This window comes from Dreissena polymorpha, chromosome 5 (assembly GCF_020536995.1).
Source record: "Dreissena polymorpha isolate Duluth1 chromosome 5, UMN_Dpol_1.0, whole genome shotgun sequence".
Classification (NCBI taxonomy): Eukaryota; Metazoa; Mollusca; class Bivalvia; order Myida; family Dreissenidae; genus Dreissena; species Dreissena polymorpha.
The window spans coordinates 79,540,934-79,561,568 of record NC_068359.1 but is presented as its reverse complement, the minus strand read 5'-3'; the positions used below and the strand labels follow the sequence as shown (position 1 = coordinate 79,561,568).

The 20,635-nt window shown below is 32.0% G+C and overlaps 2 protein-coding genes across 2 annotated transcripts; both read right to left on the bottom strand.

Annotated features, from left to right (window-relative positions):
* Positions 1–556: 556 nt before the first annotated feature.
* LOC127882280 (uncharacterized) lies at positions 557–6,836 on the bottom strand. Its single transcript, XM_052430835.1, has 5 exons — positions 6,649–6,836; positions 4,550–4,810; positions 4,426–4,459; positions 3,238–3,381; positions 557–3,056 (listed from the first exon to the last, which is right to left on the bottom strand). Exons 1-5 carry the CDS (start codon positions 6,800–6,802, stop codon positions 2,975–2,977), a joined length of 675 nt encoding a protein of 224 aa, XP_052286795.1. The 5' UTR covers positions 6,803–6,836; the 3' UTR covers positions 557–2,974.
* A 205-nt stretch (positions 6,837–7,041) lies between these two features.
* LOC127880585 (uncharacterized) lies at positions 7,042–9,396 on the bottom strand. Its single transcript, XM_052427896.1, has 5 exons — positions 8,761–9,396; positions 8,595–8,651; positions 8,271–8,330; positions 7,986–8,066; positions 7,042–7,611 (listed from the first exon to the last, which is right to left on the bottom strand). Exons 1-5 carry the CDS (start codon positions 9,344–9,346, stop codon positions 7,358–7,360), a joined length of 1,038 nt encoding a protein of 345 aa, XP_052283856.1. The 5' UTR covers positions 9,347–9,396; the 3' UTR covers positions 7,042–7,357.
* Positions 9,397–20,635: the final 11,239 nt, after the last annotated feature.

The following is a 20,635-nucleotide window of genomic DNA, read 5'->3' as shown; positions in this document are numbered from 1 at the left end:
GTAGCGCATTTCGCGTTAAAACAATTGCAAAGTGCAACGGGATATTTCGGCATAATAACAGTAATTGAGAAAATTAATATATTTTGCAATTAAAAAATCACCTCATTGAAAGTATACTGCTTGTTCAAAGAAACGTAAACCAAAATCCGCATATTTCATATTGAGACATCTCGCTTCAACCATTTTGATAAATCGTTTATGTTAACCACCTAGACACATCAATATCATATCTAACCAATAGCCTATACACTACATGGCGATGCATACAACTGAACTTCAGAAAATAAACTTATTCGTCCATAAGGCTTGTAAGCCTCCACATTCCAATTTTGTCGCAAAACTACAGTAATCTTTCATCCTCCTGATGCAATAACTTTTCAGTTACGCGCAACAAAAGAATCTAAATGACACTATTTAACAGTGTGGGTAAACACTATTATAAAAGCTGTTGTCTACGCTTTAGAACGGTCGAGGCCTAGCTTCGGGTGGGGGTGCTATGGGCTTAAAAGCAAGACATACCCCCACGAATCTCAGAATAAATAACAAAACACAAAAGTGTAAATGAACATATATATACAATCAAAGAGCGTATACATTCGATTATATTAAAGATATGTTACTCAATACTATTGTTTAATATTTTCAAGAGTAACAAAAAGCACAAAAAAAACAAGTTTCGGAGGCACAATGAAATGGAGTCACCATAGGTATCAGCTAAATTCTTTCTTGTTGACAAGATTTCATAATCCAGCATCATGAAGTAAAAACTCTTGATCATCGTTATTCAACTCAGGAAGAACGAAATACACACTATTTGTGTCGAATTAACAGACACTAATTAACGTATCAGTATCGGCTTACAATATAATAATAATAATAATAATAATAATAATAATAATAATAATAATAATAATAATAATAATAATACAATAAAAATAACAATACTGCTGATAATAACAATAAGAAAGTATAATTTGTTTTACATATGTAGCATGCAGGTAATAAAAAATGTTTACAAATGTAGCATGCCAGTAATAACAAAATGTTTTCATATGTAGCATGCACGTAATAACAAAAAATGAAAATAAACATAAAAACACATATCATCGCAATTCAAATTAAAATACATTAAAGGAAAAAAACAACAAATGTAAATAGAATTAAATGACTCAGTGGTAAAAAGTTGTTATATACAATCTAAATAAAACATTTTCAAAACAGGTTAAACGTTGATGCATAAAAAATAGAAAGTAATTTCAGAAAAAGTTGTACCAGAAAATCAGTTGTTTAATACAATTGCAATAATTTTCGTCTGTACATTCGGAATCTAAATTATGTGAAGTAGATATGTACTTTATTGGAAAAGATTGCATAGATTTTTTCGAAGGACGCATAGATATAAATTTTGGTTCTGCAACAAACAGTACATGTAAACTAGTCGGTTTCGGAGTTTTGAATATTATCGAAATAAACAACATTTGAATAATAGTATCTGTATAAAATATTTCATACATTCTATTTTACATTCCTCATTTATATACATGTACATTTATTTGTTTTATATTAAGATAATAAATGTTGACATTACAATGATATACACTCGTTTTAACATTCACCAGAACAACAAAATAACAAATCTTTGAGGTACGATGAAATTATTTAAATCCAAGTATCAGCTAAATTACATCTCTTTTGCAAGATTTCATAACCTAGCATCATTTAGTACAAGTTCAATTTCATCGTGATTCTTCTCAACAAAAAACCGTAGAACAAGGTACATTAGTATTGATTAACACGTTTTGGGTGCATCTATGTACGCATTAAACCAAGGAGGATATATGCTTTGTACTACAAAGCAGAAGGGCACTGTTTATGGATAATTCACTTATACTATTGAATGAAAGCGGAAAAAAGCTGTTTGACATTACGGTTCGGCACACTTTATTCACGAACATGTTAAGTGATAAGGTGTCATAAAAGAGATATAGAAAAGTATAAAAAAATGGTTGGGATACGCTTAAAGCTCTCTCATGGAAGATATATTGCGTAAAAGAATAAGTATGTCATATTCAATTGATAAATGAAATATTGACCAAGTACAGAAATTAAATACACATTGAGTTATTCAAACTTAAGCATTTTAATTTTGAAACAAAAGGAATCAATGTTTGTGAAATTTATTAGATATATTTCCTTTCTTAAATTCATTGTAACGTTTGTTGACATCATATCTAAAACTCATGAAAGGCATATAAAAAGAAAATAAAAACAACTGTCCTGAAATCTCCATTATTCTGTGCAGATTAGTTCAACGACGCAAATTAACAATCACGAATAAACGTGTTAATATCGGCTTACAATTGCTTCATATTGATTTTTCATGCCCGTGTGACGTATAAGTAGTAAAACTAATAATGATGATAATACTTACAAGGATATGTATTAAACCTATTACATTCAATACATGTTATCAAACAATGTATATGTGCAAAATGTACACTTAGAAGTAAGTCGTGCAATGGTTTGATGCAAAATAAGTAAAGATGACTTTACTGGAAACAAAACATACTGTTCAAAACACTATTCTAATCAACAAACTCATCCATATGTACGAGTACACTTTGTCCACTTCTTAAATTACCGCACATAAATCGATCCTTGATTAAAACATCCGTTCAATCCTTGCTGTCGGCGCGCATGTGATTTGTTGTATTGTAGAATGAGGTGTTGTGTTATCTACATACTATACGGTGAATGCTCCGGACGCAAAAAGACCAGTTAACGGCAGTTAATCCCAATGAATAAGAACATTTTTATCGCATCCGTTCGTTTTTCCGAAAGTAAACAACGCCACCAACCTTGTGCGTTCCTCTGGATCGCCGTTCTAAGTCTTAATAATAATACATTCATTTAATTAGTAGCGACAGTGTGGATTGGGTGTTGCAGTTGGTTCGCATGTCATGCAATGATTTGTCTACGGCTCTGGGTAACTTTTACATCGGATAGTGGGTTCAATCCTCTCTGTTTGTTTGCAGAACATGCTCGACGCGGCCTGTCTATTAAATATAAACGATAAATAAGCTTAATACATTTGATTGAAGGCGACATTGCATAGCAAAATATGTGAATGTCGTCAGTAAGTGATATGAAAAGTCAATAGTTATATTTAAACAAAAGTTGTTTTGATCGCAAAATACATGTACCAAGATTGTTTCTTGGGTGTGTTAACGTCGCTACCTTTTAATTTTTTTATGTCTTGTTGGGTTAGGATCTGCTGGCACGTCATGGAAGTGGTCATTTCCTACTTTATGTAATGGTCTCATTTCTGCAACATCAGTTGTGCGCAAAGTCGTACTTTTGTGGTTTTCATCCTTCTTTATCCTATCAAAAGCAACATTCAGGTTGAGATCACACAAATGTATATTTTGGTTTTAAAGAAACATGTTCCCTAGATATACTGTCACGGTTCTGTTTGAGTTCTCTACCTGTTTACTAAATGAAGTTATAGAGCGCTTTAGCGACTGATCATTCTAAAAGCAAAACATGTTTAATTGCATAGCATGTATAATAAATTTCGATTTCGTTTCCATATAATTTTCCAAAATGCTAATAAGCCAATGACTGTTTTTTTCGGTGTTTCAAGTATAGTTTATATACCACTACAATGTATAGTTTGTGAATACCGTCAGTTCGCGGATCTCGTAATTCTAACATATACACATACGCTTAGAATGTTTACATCCTTCGGGACCAAACAAAACGTTGTTGTTGTAAACAAAACATTTTGTATAAGATTAAAGACCCCCAAAATATGCCGTTTTAACAGATAAGTCTTCTACGAAAATGTATATATATAAAGCAATGGCACAAGAGGAATCCTTTGAAAAATGAATATCGGTAATAATTGGTCTTTTCATTATTTTATCCACATTCCTTGCACCATGCTAGCATTATACACTAAAAGCGTATGTATGTTGGGACAAAGAGGTCCGACCAGAGTAGGACAAGTAATAATATTGATGTCTGTCAAAGATATTGCCGATAGGCATTCCTGACAGAGGCTTAGTTCGCAAGCTTCAAGTATTGACACACTCACTAAATTTATATTCAATTGGTATTTTCGTGTGAATGACAAAAGTTACTAAAGGTCTTCATCATAAAAGAACAAACAAATTACACTATTCAACTCAATATCACCTATTAATTGTGCGAACGTAGTTTCGTATTTTTAAGTTACATTTTAAGCAGATCGGAACACTAAATGCATAAATGACACAAGTTTGGTTAACAATTATCATAACACTCTGAAATAAAGTTATTACTATAAGTCAATTTTGCAGGGATAATGTTAAATATTCATGAAACCGACAAGATTTAGACAGTTAATTGTATATGTGTATGTGAAAGAGCTATCCAAAAGCTTACTTTTCCAATGCTGTACTGTCGTTCTGCGAAGGTCCTGCAACGAAACGTTTATAATTTTTTGAACTATTTAAATATTTCAAGGCAGACTTTATCATGGAAAAACAAAACGTTCTGCAATTATTACCTTTGCCATATAATTCTAGTGTATGCAATCTTGCTTTCAACGAAATATCGGGACATAGGTGCTGAAATTCTCGTCTGATTACATCAAGTGTTGGCTGCATTTGTCCAGTCTGCAATGCATATTTGAAAGCCGCACGATCTTCCGCAGAATGACATTCCACGTGTAGAAGGACGGATCTATCACCAGTCTCTTCAGCTCTAACATAGTGGTTGTGTTTACAGCTATTCTCGCTTACAACCATTTTCTTTCTCAGTTGAACAGCTGCCAATAACAATAACATACACACATACATGATCGTTACATGTCCATTTTTATACAACTTTTAGGCAGTTATTGAAAACGATGAACATTGCAAAAAATCAGTAATTATACATTCATGGTTATCATTTTTGTCAGTCAATTTCATTATTTCTATTGCCTAATTCAAACTGAACAGAGGATAAATGGTTGGTGGCGAAAAGATGACGGTTTGTCCGGCGTTGCTTAGAAAATATGCTTGTTTGGACCGGACGGGATATAAATTATCTACATTTCGACACACACCATGACTTCGATGTATTCTGCTATTTCATCGTTTTGTCAAATGCAACATATGAACCTAAGAAAAGAGACAAAGTTCTTAGATTAACATTGCTACAAGTCAAGCATGTTTCATGAACTAAATACTTGATATTCCAATAACGGCTTGTTTTTTTTGTACTTAGAATAGTTTCCTAATAAAGTGAAGTTTCAAATGTTTTATACTTACCAATATAAGATATAATAAAACTGTGAAAATAAACCTCTTATTGTTACTTTATCATGATTGTGTGTAATAAATCATCACAAACACATGTTAATTTGGTGTATGTTAAGTTCAAGTTCGTTAACCATAATATAATTACGTGAAACATATTAAGACCGAAGGCAAACGATTAAAGGGGCCTTTTCACGTTTTGATAAATTAACGAAATTTAAAAACAAAGTTTCAGATTCGCAAATTTTCGTTGTAGTTATGCTATTTGTGGGCAAACAGTAATACTGAACATTAACCATGCTCGAAAATATCCATAATATGCATCTTTTGACGATTTAAAAACCTGCAAATTAATAGGCGTTGCAACGCGAAACGATTTAATCATTTGGATAGTTCTGTTGTTGTCGTGATATTGTGTGACACTACGAGGATTGCTTATATAGAGTATTAAATGCATCACTCATGGTATGAGAACAGATGGCGGAGTGGTCTAAGCGATAGACTTTTACTCAAGGGTTCAGTGGTTCGAGCCCAGTTGACGGTTACTTTTTTTTCTTTAATTTTAATGTTGCTTTTTACTGGAGCTTTTTAGATCCAATGTTTACATTTATTAATATAAAGCATTTCATGAAAAACTTCAATATCTGCCAAAATGTGTGAAAAGGTCCCTTTAATGACGGCAAGCCATTTTCCCTAAAATGTTTAAATATGTTATTATTATTTCCTTACTTGACAATTTTATGTACTTTGTGTTGTTTTAAAATTTAAAGACCTTGAACCTTTAAATTCACCTAAAGCGTCTGCAGAGGCTGACGTGTTTCTGCTAAAAATAAATACTACTAATCCAGAAAGGAGATATTTCGCTTAATGTGTTATGCACATATCTATGGGCCTATTCGTATAATGGCTAACAGTGCTATCCAGAAAAAAGACATTGTTTTCGGAATCGCAACGACTGGTCATAAGTTAATGTTATAAACATAAAACTATTGCTAAAAATTAATACGACCCAAATTCCACAAAACAATTACAATCTTATATTGCTATGCAAGTCCAGTAGAACTTATGTCGCCACTGTTTTTTTGTTGTATTCGTCACACATTTAATGTCTGCTTATTATAAAAATGCTTTAAGTGATGCACGGACTATCTGATGGTATTTTAAATCCGTGATTAACGAATAGCATCAAATTCTATAATGTGGTAAGCCGACGATTATGAATACGCATTGACTGGATATGACAGTGACGTGATCTACTGCCGTATATCAACTAGTTTGAACGGTCACCGCGTTATTGAGCCATTGTGTAGAAAAGTAGAAGAATAGAAAGTTGTAGAGCACGGTACACCGAGACGAAACATACCTATGTTGTCCATCATATGGTCGTAATTATCTTTGTACATCACAGCCTCTTGTTCGTAATTTTGACAATTATAAAGCATTCGTATGAATTCTGTAATCGGCTGTAAGTGCTGTGTAAGAGTTCCATTGACACAGTCCGTCAGCAATTGAAACATATCTTTGATGGAACGAGGACGCACCACAACTTGTATGCAACCTTGTTGTACATAATATTCTAAAATCATATCAAAATATACTTAGTAGGCACACCAACGAGTGTATACCAATTATTGTATATGAGAGAAATGTTCATTCAACAATGTACGCGAAGTACACAATTTTATTAAAATATAAACAACTCCGTCAAAATTCATTATTCAGTTACAGAAAATATTCAGCACATTATTGTGTTTAAACAATATACTCAGTCTCCAGTCTAATTATAGGCAAGCAAAATAGTTTCCCTGCGCTAGTCGTTTATTAACGGTAAGTTACCGTTTTCTTTACTATAAAGGATAATAAATGCAATACACCAGTACAACTATAATTATGAATGTTCACCGCATTTGATAGGTCAGGACACACTATTGGCATGTCTACACCGGTTGAACGGCATGATGAACTATATCCGTACCAAAAATTAATTGCAAAACACACATGTTTATAAATATTAACATATCATTTTGATTAAAACTGGAGCGCCGAAACAAAAAACCTTATACACGTTTACTTTAAAAACTTAACAAGCTTATTTTAACATTATAATAACTATTTATTGTAACTGGTGTACATGTCTCTATACAATCATCAAATAACGCCTTGCCTCCATATGACATAAATGTATTATCCAGTGTGTTCTTGATACATGTGTTTGCTGGATCCAGGCTGTGTTCACCTCTGTTGTTGAAAGAGTTGACAATACGATCCGCTACCTGATGCAGTTCCGCACTGTTACATCCTGATATGTCTATTTCGACTGTTAATTCTGTGTTAAAAAATTAATTAGTAAGACTAAACGTGTAGGAATATTGAGCTGACAAGTAAAATTTCAATAGATACCCATTGTCAAAAGAATTAGTCATGGCATTGTATGTTCGTATATCTTACTTATCTCATTTCTTGTCGTGAATATTAATATAATCCTTTTATTAATATTTTACAGTATACGTGAAAGTATGTACAAAATGTTTAAACGTTCGAAATTATTTTACATGTTTATATGTCATTACTTTCATAGATAATATACAATCTAAATTCTATCTAACATCAGCGCACAAATTAAACATCGTCACATAATTTGTCACCAATAGAAACTATATTTATTTTCTTGAAAATTACTCATCATCGCATTAAATTAACCTGGCATATTTATGGGATATTTGCCGGATGCAGATCGTGGTGGTAAACTTCGGCTTGTAATATCGTGTCCCTGTTGATGTGCTGAAAATTATGATGAGTCATTATTATTTAAAGCATACGATAGCAAAATAAAAATACACAATGAATACTTGTCTTAAGCACGCATGCCATTGTTTTGTTTTTCTAGAATTTGACATAAATTCTAGACATAATGAAGCTCATGACAGTGAACATATTCATAATTACTGACATTTACGCATGTCATACAACTACTAGTTCCTTTACCTTGTTCTAAGTCACGAGTATGATCTTGGTCGCGAATACTCAAATCCTCGAGTTCTTCGTCTGAAACAATTACGTATTGAATGCAAAACACAAGGAAGCATGTCCAAATGTACGGCAAATGTATTTATAAATTCAGTTAAATGTCCATCGTAGGTGTTGTTAAACCTGTAATACAGAACATGAATTGCGATATGTTCGCAATACATAAGAATTTATCAGAAATGCTTACGTAACTGATCAATTGTAGGAACTAGTATTGACTAATTAAATATTTTTTTGACGTTAAGTTTAACGAAACATATTCATCTAACGTTGTAATTGTACCTTGTGCTTCGTAATTCCCAGCGTTTTGCGTAATGAAGTCGTGAAGGCGCTGCTGATCTGTAAATAAAAGCTTTATTAAGTCTTTTTATATAATAAACACATTCGTAGAGTTTATCAAATAAATCATAAAGCACTTGCAAAGACAAAGTGTTTGTATATAAATTACTTTCTGTAAATTCCATAACTCTCTGTCGATATGATTTTTCAGTATGGTGATTTATGTTATACGCTTCGACGAAATCTGCATTATCACGAGGTTCCCTCATTTCCTCGACATTCCTTATTTCGTCATTTATCTCATCGGTAAATTGCATGTCTGATATGCACTGGCATATTCTTTGAACCGCAGTTTGTACAATCTTCACCTGTTGTTCAAAATATTCTTTGCTTATGCCTATAACAATTTTTGAATACAGTTCCATTCTGGCTTGACTTATCTGGCGAACTGAATCGCGCAAGTCCTCATGTAGCCATCCTTGCCCAGTTATATCTATTAGAAACGGAAACAAATAAACCGGCCAATCGTCAACGTTTGCGTTCACACCAAAGCCTGGAAACAAGTGATTTTGGTTTTGAATACCGATCGGGTGTTGGTTTATTTTACTCATGTGGTGAAATAAATAATGATCAATCCTCAAAGAAGGTTTTTCTCTTGTAACGCCATGATCCAAAAGACGTCTAAGGACTCTACGTACAACACGTAGGTGTAGATATGCCAGGATGTTTGCCTTCCTGATGTCAGCTTGCGCCATTGCTTATACCTCACACTATTTCTTCATCCAATGGGGATTTATTCACTTACATTTAGCTGAAATAGATGGAGACATGATTATGGAAATCATGGCAATTTTTATGAATTAAAAAAAAAAACTCCTGAAAAGTTTAAAAACGGGTCGGACAATTTTTACAGTCGTGATATCAAAACTCTGGTAATATTTAGGTCGGGTATTAAATAAGATAACCCTTATACGTTAAAATACATTCAATACCATTTTGATTTAAAAAACATAATATAGTCTGACAATTTAGAAATACAGACGAAATCATGTATTTATTTTATTAATGACAATATTAAGGCTTAATAAGTTAAGTTCTTATCAACATAACACCTATTATAAACATAAAATTATTACATACATGATTGATAACACGGCAAATAATGCAATGGAATATGACATTCAAACAGGAAGAGTCATTTATTACCCCTCAAAAGGAATATTGTGTTTAGCGTATCTTATGAACGAATTTGTACACTTTCTAGTGCTGTTTTTATTATATACTTATCTGAACTATTTGAGGTTAAAAAAGCATTGCGACACGTTTTTATTGTAGCTAAATTTTGTGTTACGATATAATGCACAAAGGGACGTATTTCTTATGGGCAACCCTAAGTAATTACAAATGTCAATACATTTCCCTAAAGCTAAAAGAATCACTATGACAAAGTGAAAGTAATTTGGTTGTTTACAAATGTATAAATCATGCAAAGCCGAATGGTATTATGCAAATAATAAATTTGCCTGGTGATACCACGCAGTGTATAAAAAATTAGTTAAATTTGCTCATGCGTTTATGAATATCATCTTTGTTTTGTAAATAAATTCACTATTAGCAAAATTGCTATGCTACTGTTTTATTAAATTTTAAAATGTAAGGAAACGATGATGTTATATAGTTAATAAAAAAAAACCTATGCGTATATACGTGTATGTCCCTAAAAGGTTTGGTGATGTTTGTAAGGTTCACAATCCGTCCTCCGTGTTGAACTGGTTGTCCGTTCGTCTGTCTGTCAGTCTCCCGGTCTGCCTATCCGTCGGAACGTTCCTTCGGTTTCTCATAAAATGTTTAAGATACTTGTTATAACTTTGGTTTACTTTATTTATTTTTGCGAATTGTAAGGGCGCTGTACCAGAAAAATTAATATTACTTAAAATTGTAAGTAAAAATATATATTATCATGAAACCTGGTAATCACCTTTCGGATTTTTACCAGAGCACATAGGTTAGTTTAATATTTTAAAATTTAACAAAACTTAATAGTGTAATTTCTCAAAGAGTTCGTAAGATATGATGTTGATACTGGGTATAAGATTAAGCTAAATGTTTGTATTATGTCTGTTTTTCAATCAATTCCCCTCTCCACCCATCCGTCTGTCTTTCCGTCATATAATATAATTATGTAATGTTGTGGAGAGTTTATCGATTACCTTTTATATCTACATATTTCAAATGCGATTGAATGTTAATTTAAAATATATTAACACTAAATAATGGATTTTTTCTACATGTTTATAAAATATAATCATGAAAATTGATAAGCAAGCAATTTGACCGTAAAATGTAAAAAACATTTTCATCAGATATTATTCGTCTGGTCAATACTAAAACAAGAGTGCAGCGATGACCGTTAATTGCTCATCTGATTTAAAGGTACAGCAATTGTCAACATTTTTACCTGGTAACCTTGATTTTTATTTTATATCATGTTAAAAGAACCTAGATGTGGTGGAGAAAATATTAAGATAAAGTTCAATGGTTAATAGTTCACATATGAGAATTTAGTAGCGTTTTTAGTGTAGGTCTAATCCTTGTGACCTAGTTTGACCCAACTCCGATCCAGATAACTTGAGTAGATATGTTCACGGCGAGCATTTTGATCAATTTTTATCATGATTTATTTGAAAAGGCGGTTTCTGGAGTGTTAGCGTTTCTTTAAGATTAAACCAGTTGACCTTTTGATCTAGGTTTTATTCCCACTTGATCCGATTTAAACTTGGCTTAAAAAAGGGTTACTGATGGAGTGCTATAAAGGCTATCCTAAGATTTGACCCGTACATCTAGTGTTTTCCTGACTCGGATTCAAACATGCAGTAGATATTGTAAAGAGGAACATTCTCGGCAATATTTAGCTTCAAATGTTGCCCTTAAAGAAATTGAAGACAAGGTGTTAGTTGACGACGCACGACGGACGTTAGACAAAGATTAATCTCAAAATCTTACCTTTAGTAGCATGAACAAACAAGGGAGGCAACTCGTGACGTCACATTTTGGGTAGTGAACAAAAAATGGTTCTTTATTACTTCGCTTTACATGGGTCTAATGAACGTTTAAGAGCTCTTTTCTGTTGAATTGAACAGTCCAAAATTACCCAATCAAGTCGAAACACTTATCTGACAGAACATTCAATTTCATGCTGCATGCACGCGATTTACATTATAACAATTGTTAACCAAAAAGTTTGGAATATTGGTTTCCGCTGTTATAAACAGTGTTCCTGACTGAAATCAATGTGCTGTTACTTGAAAATCATTTATGTATTGGTATACAACAGGCAAGTGGTAGAATATTTGCAGAAAAGATAAGAATTTTGATTTAATTGTGTGTCTGCAAACATTTTCCGAGTGGTTACGGAAATTGCCGAGGGACAGAATAGCCTTAATATTTCAAGTGTGTCTGTCTTGAAAGTTACACATTCTTACATGAGAAGCAAAATCATACATATATCAAACAGTTATAGTCAGTAACATTAAAATCTTTTGATGCAGTCATTTTGTTTTTCGGAAACCGCCACATGCTTATTTTTCGGCAACCGAATATCGACTTTTTTTCCGTAACCATTCGGAAAATTTCACCAGACAAGTTTTCGTCGAAATTCTTTTGTTTTCCGCAAATATTCTAACACTATCTTATTGTATATCAATACGTAAATGATTTAAAAGTAATTATTACCTTGATTTTGGTCAGGGACTCTATAAAAAGACGCCTTAAATTAAGCGCATAAAATATTGACCCCCACATATTTCAGTTTATCCTTCATTTCGATAGTTTCATAAAAACTGTGACCACCCACTTCTTTCTTGAAATGATGACACATATCTGATAAATCTTGAGATATTTCTTTGTATTTAAAAAAATAAATAACATAATTTATATTTCGTAATCAAAATGTTATTATTATATATAATTTTGAAAAAAGCCTTTGGTAAAGATTTAGCTAAATGTGCTACACATGTAAAATAAAATGCCAATAATTTTCAAAATATTTACTTAAAATCAGTACGTTTGTCTTATTCTAAATCATTATGTATTTATTGATGTATTAAAAAAATATTACAAACATAACATGTTTTCCTAGAAAAATGATGACATAACTGATTGATTGGAAGATATAACTAATCACTGGGTTGCTAGGGTTCCATGCTAAAATTGTCATGTTACTTAAGAAGTAGCTGATATGTCATTAACTTTGCCTTTATTTTGTTAGTAAAGACATGAAATGTTAAATTAAATGTCTAACTTTTCTTGAAAATGTTTTCAGTCAGTATAAAAAGTCAATGAACTCTGAATAGTGGCTGAATATACTGGACAATAGGCTATATTCTCAGTGAAATTAAAATAACAAATACTACTTAAACATCGTAATTTATGCATTTTCTGATCAAAAATGGTATTTATAGTTAGAACAGAAGATAACTTTTTTTCAGAATAAATATCAGAATTATAAATGTTTTGTACAATTTGTGCATTTTATCCAGTAATCTCAAAGTACCAGTCTTTGGTTAGAAACCCAATAGCATTATTTTAAAGTTCGCAACCTCTTGTTCCAAAAAAAATCATAAAAAATATAATTTGCGGAGTTATTCATTAAAGCAAACAGAAAATGCTTTCTTAAACCATTATCTTATGTTAAAAAAATCATCGCTTCATGCTGCCTTGAGCTCTGGAGAACTAACATGTACAACATATAACAGCGTTTGCTTAAAAAGTTTATCTAGGTCTGGAAACCATAACCAGGGCAACTCGTTTATATTTAGCCTCAACCTAAATTTGACGTCGCTGTCAGCAAGTAAATGATTTGCTTTACGTGAGCAGTACTGCTACTGTTACTACTTAAATGTCGGTGTCATGTGCAGTTAATCCGAGGTAAAATGACCGGTAGCTGTCTCATACAGTGTATCGCCACTGGGGCATTTAAAGTAAGTAGGTTTGCTATAAGCCAACGGTATGTTCTGATAAAATAAGTTTATAAAGAACTAATTTAGTAAGAACCCTCGAACACATTTTAAAGCAAATTAATAGTGTTTTATCGATATCGTGCTTGGCGATAATTATTTTCATCAAATTAAACAATGCAAAATAAAAACCAACAGAGTAACTAACGCACTTTTCACAGAATATTGTGAATTATATAAAGTCTTATTTTATAATTTATTAACATTATCATTCAACTTCTTTGTTAAAAGTTGATAATAATGAAAGTAATGACGATCGTATTCATTACGCAGGTATACTCGTATAGTCGGTGAATGTATCTTTATGTAATCAATTTTCGGATAGTTTAATAACAATCGCACACATTGCATAAGTCTGAAAATATTTATGTACGAAACGATGTGTTCGTATATTAACACACTAAAGAAATTGCGTTTTAAATTGTGACGACAGCGTTTGTACGTTATACTCGTACACGACGTTCTGTTTATTTGTAAATGTTAGAAACAGCATTGACAAATAAACATTTAAAACAGGAAAAGTCAACGTATGCTAACTAGTTTTAATCCAGATCTCAATAACATTGGTTAACAATAAAATCTTAATCCCCGATACAAACGATTCTGGTCTATTTTATTAACCAATTGAAGTATCATAAAATAATAACGTTTGGAATTGTATTTGATTTTGATCGTAGTTTAAATGAGTTAGATTTGCTTATACTGTCAATTTATTAGGTATTTCCAAATTCTTGCACATTTCGGAATAAATCTATTTAAGATATGGAATATTGTAACATCGTCTCTTTGTAATATACACAGCGCATTCCTGCATACAGCATATTTTTCAACGAACGTTTAGCTGTGACATTCATCGCATGAGTTCGTATACAATGTCTAAAACTACATATATACCTTTAAGGCCCATGTTTGTCGATGTAAAATGTTTAAGTAATTGTTTAATACTTAGATGAATGACATAATCCAAAAGTCAAAAATGGTTAACCCGGCAGTTTCTTGATCACCTATAGCAGAATAGTGGTTCACTTTTCCTCAAACGGGAACAAGCTCGTGTCGAGACACAATTCATGTTATGGCCAAACAACATGCTTTTCAATATTTATGACAAAGAAATCAATATTGATTCTGTATTAAATGAAGTTCTCTAAAAAAAATTTAGTAGACGGCAGGCTTATGAGTGACAATTATCACGCTACAATGTATTATAAAACTATTCAAAAAAAATGTTGTTGAAGTTCATAAGAACTTACGACCCCCACATTCCGGATTTATTAAACAATAAATATGTTTAATTAATAATGATATTAATAATATATTTATGATTTTACCTTAGAGCATACCCGTGTTTTTGGTTTATTATTTTTATGCAAGTGTATATGGTAATCAATTTAATTAAACAGGCGAGTGTCTATTTTTGAAGCATTGCGATATAGTACCGGTACATAAAGTCGGTCAGTTATACATCAGCCTCATTTTATTACATGTATTTAAAATATTTCAATATATATATCAGAAACGGCCGATAACATACAATTAACGGGAAATTGGCTTTTCCTGTTATTTATCTTTTTTTTTATACCGATAATACTATATTACATTTGATCTTTTCGGGCCACTCTCTTCTCTTTTCCAATTGGGACTCGCACCCGGAATGGACTAACATACATTTTAGGCCAATAATTACAGGTATAATACCTGTTTTATAGCTTATATCTTTGTTACTATAAATGTAATTTTTATATGACAAAGTCTCTATAATTACATGATTTAAGTCAAAGAAGTGGTTTTAAATAATTTAAGAGGTTTTCTTTGTAAAAGTGCTTAGATCTTATACTCTCATTTTGTACAGAGCTTTTTAACCACGTCGAATCATATACTTTTTACAAAACATAATATCAATATAGTTTGTGTTATGTTATACAAGTAGTGGAAAAGAACAAAAAATTCCCTCCTGATAGATTTATGGAATTGCATCGTTCGCTTTATTTCGTGGACTTCTATGAATGTACATATTTGATGTTTTTATTCCGCAATTTTCCATATAATCGAAAAAACATTCATACTATTATCATGAATTAAATTAATCATATTTGTAAGTATACATAGGCCAACATATAGAACAATTTTTAATTTGACTTGTCGCCGTGAAAGATAATTTATAAACTTAAACTTGAAAACAAAGCTCGATTAACTCATTTAGTGTGTGCGTGCCGTGTTATTCAATGAAATGGGGGGGGGGGGGGGGGGGGTAAGATTAAACTGTGTTTGTGATACGTATAAACAGGTATGTATCAAGCAAATATGATACCTAAACTTAACAAAATAATTGACATATTAAGGAAATTCTACATATCAAAAGGCCACGGGCATCAACTACGAAATAACGTACAATTGACAAAGAGAAAAAGATTACATTTTAACACAATTAAGTTTTGGCGTAGTGCAGGAAATAATATCCTTGTTAAAAATAGCTATAGTTACATGTGTCTTAAGAAATTTAAAGTCGTACTTAGACATTACCGGTAAAATTGTACGTGATCTTACCAAGTTGTTTTTGTATTTTTGAACATATTATTTTTAAAGTTTTGAACCATTGATGTTTACAATAAGAAATACTAACGATATACATCACTATTAACTACATTCGAGTGCAACTCTAACAGTTAAGTTTTTCAGTAGCATAAACAATTCGCAATTATATTCGGCTATAAAAATACTCGAATTGAAATGCAGAATACTGATGAATTAACTGGTCTTATCTGGAAGCAGCTGAGTAAATGCTATTAGATAAAACACCGTGTAAAGCGTAGATTATCTGTCTCACACATTTCACCCTTATTGAAGGAGTATTTGAAGAAAAAAACAAAGAGATTTATCTCACACAAAAACAACGCACATTTAACAACAAGATAGTTGTAAAGTTTAGATACAAAAATGTAAGCCAAAAGAGTGTACTACACTTATTTTGGCTTACGAAGCTAACAAAGTTTTATATATATTTGTTTAACAAGCATTGAACACTGAATTATTATAAAGTAACAATATTACATTAAGTTTCTTATCTACTCTACATTAAATACACAAAAATAATAAAGTAGATTAACATAAGAATATGCATATCACTATGAGAGATATTTTTTACTTACGCTTACTCCATGGCTTCTACTATCTGTCCAATATTGATAAGTTTTAAGGAAAATAAGTAACTTAAACTTCTATCTTTATCGAAATGCTTTATTTATAACGCTTGAATAGCGTGTAACAAATCTTCCTGCTTAATGTACCCTACATATAACATGAATAATGATTCATTGTAGAAGTGACATCATGATTGTGACAAGAAGGAAATAAACTATTTATAACAGGAAATTTTCAATATTTGCGCTTTATTCTTGTTACAGAACTCCTCAACGTTCTGGCAGAAATCAATTTCAACGGACTGGAATCCTTATCATATTCCGGTCAAGCTTGCGAAATAACATACTAGTTTAATGTTCCGAGCAAGTGAAGTGATGACCGAGTCGAACAAGGTATGTATATAGTGCCTATACGATTTTACTACAGCCACATTATTAACACCGCAAGCCCCCACCCCTCCCTGGAAGCAATTATTTAGCAGACTAGCAGAATTTTTGAAATTAGCCGAGACATCAGTACAACAAAATATTCTGAGTAATTTTTAGGAAACTTTGCTAAGCACGTGACTGCTAAAGTTAACTATTTTTTCGTGAATATAATTCACTTACTTTGATGTTGATCCCACGTCACCCAGTTTTAGACTCGGCCTCGATAAAGCTTTGGGCAATTGTTCTAATAAAGCTGTACACAAATCTTACAAAACATGTGGTCTCTATTGTCCTGATTAAGTACGTGAACGACGAAAGACGGACACAATTGCTCATACGAGCTCACCATGAGCACGTTTATAAATACAAAATATACACACAAAATATAAGGGGATTTGAATGAAATAAACACATAAATTGTTGACTGTTACTGTTTCAGAATTACATTTTTCATAATGAATTCAAACGACAGTTTAGTTATAGTGCACTCCGATACCGACAGGTTGATAAGAGCACTATTATTTGACAAAGTGTGTCCATTTTAATATGAATAAATATGTACATGACACCGGAAATTTCCCCACTATTGTACATATCGATGTAAATTTAGTTATCAATTAGCAAAGCATTTTTTTCCACTACTAAATGGGAAGATGTTTGGATATCAGTTCTTCTTTACTTGTATATAACCATATGACACCACGCGTAACTTTGTACAACAACACAAACGTTGTTCTTAACACGAAGTGTATTTGTAACGTGTTATCAGATTGTTTATCAAATACACAATCGAAATATGTGTTTCCCAAATGCGTTAATATCTACATGCTCAGATCCGTATAATAATTTACCTTTACAACGGCATAATCATTCGTGGAATTCGATGAAACAATTCAATATTTGCTCGATATGAAGCTTTTGTAAGTTACATTTCAATGGATATCAGATTTAAACAATGTGCGTCGGACGTACAACGATCATGCACCTTTTCTTCGAATCCCAAGTCTCCGCAAACATGATTGACCTATATGTCCAATCACTTAAATTGATGCATCGGTCGCGCATGAAACAAGGCGATTGCGGTTAAAGCGCTTGTTATACGTCGATCTTTTCTGCTTAGAATAACAGTACAATTTACAAACATATACATATTGTAAGTTTGACTGAAGAGAATAAGTTTGACTGAAGAGCATTACAGACAGGTACTTTTCCGAATTGAAGGCCCTTCCGTAACGAAATAGACAGTAATTTCTAAAACAATGTCCATGTCTTTTACGCACGAGTAATTAAGCCTTTGGTACGATTTTGACATCGTAAAAAATACTTTTCTACAATCATTTATGCAATATGTATATATTTACTACTGTTTTGTAATAATGATACACAGAGGCACGTCTTATGTTTTGCTATATATAGAAAACAATCAAACTCAGAAACATTATCAGGAGCAGTATGGTTAATCTCATCCACTTCTATTATGACAATACACCAACTGTAAACAAAGATTGATTAAAAAAGGAATCATCGCCTTGGAATGGTCAATGAAAATCATAGGGGGTTTGAACTTGTTTGAGGGCTGGACAACCCTCACCCTTACAACAGAATTAAATTCATCACAAACGAAATGAGTTCCTAACCAATTCTAATCATATGTACATATGCAGATAAAAAATGAAAATATGAATTTCTAAACGCCATGTGCAAATCGATTATTACCCATTTAAGCTTCCAAGTTATTTTCATTTAATTAGATGACAACTTTTAACTGGTACATAAGACTTGCAATTATTCGTTCTCGCTGCTAAATTAATACGGTTTCATTTAAAATATCCATATTCAAACAGTTTCTTAGTGCATAACTTATAGCATGGTAAGTTTTATTCCAAACACCAGTTGTTATAATGACGGTTATAACAAATATGTAAACGTATTATAGGCCAGTGTTTCGACTAAACGATCACCCGATCACATGTTATAAATTTAACCGATTTTAATTAAGAAAACAAATAATTGTATACGCATTTCACAAAAGCATCAATAAATCATCCATAATTTCCTGTTTCAAAGATGACATAAGATAATTAGTGAGAACAATACGCTATTGAAATTAAATAGAAGTGTATTGTTCTTACATTCTTCGACTTGTTATCTTTCTCACTTAAGTCTAAGACACATTCATGTCTATGATATTTAGCACGCTGACAAATCATTTAAAAACAACGAATTTGCAAAAAAATATCAGGACACATATGTTTTACTGACTAATTATAATCACCTTTGAATATCTTCTGTAATGCATAGTTTTATCTCGGAAAATGTTTGAATAATTTCTTTAAATAACACAAATTTTCTTTTAATTTGCCTATAATACACGTAATGTTCATGTATCATACCTCCATTACTATGTCCAAACAAAAATATACTTCAAAGATAAAAGTAATGAATACATGTATCATTCTAACTGTTTTTCATTAATATTATGTTACATTATATTTCAATATTCAATTGCGACCAATGACAGACCCATAGTGATGAATATGGAGTCATATTTATGCCTGTGTAATACCGCTTTGGAATTCTATGGATACATGATTACAGTGATTTTATTCTTTGTTATTTGACCTTTGGCACATTAAAAACAGTTGAAAAATACGCTCACGTTTCTAGGCGTCGACGCACATTTACCATTAGCCTTCTCTAGCGCGGAAATATCTCGATTCATATAAGCACACGTTGTACTATATACAATTACGTGAACAGGTATGTACTAAAATTAAATTTTGCACATGTTTTGAGACCTTTAACATGAGTCATGCGGAAATAAAGTAAAACTATATGCTCGCCTAATCAGGGAAAGTGAAACTAGCGAATATGGGAAACATGGATGTCATATTTGTTTTCCTCAATTACGACACATGTTAATATATGAACATATGGAATTAAAATCTTAATATGGTTACACAAGTCATTTTAAAACCCAAACTACATACGAAAGAATTATAGTTGTATAATTTCGCTTATAAATGGCAGATGCCTTAAACAAACATATAGACATAAATAAACATATATACACGAAGGGACACTTAAGCTGCACTAGCAGTAGAAACCCATTTTGCGGCTTGTGGTCCTCTATTTGAGGAAATGAATCAATTGCAAAGCACTGAAGCACGAATCAAATGAACTAGACAAGACATACCAGTACAGGACAACACAAACAATTGAATAAAACTTGGGTATTGCCTCGGAACGGTAAATGCAAAGCTTTTAAGTTTTTTTTACCGTTTTCAAGGAGTTTCATCACAGTTTGCCAGGAGTCATTCACATTTCGATGTATCTATGAATTAATTCAATAGAATCCGGAATAAAAAATAGCTCTAAAAGAGCACGCAATTCAATTAAATAAATAATTACCTTCTTAATGTTTTGATGCAAAGCAGAATAACACCCAATTTACCCAGATACC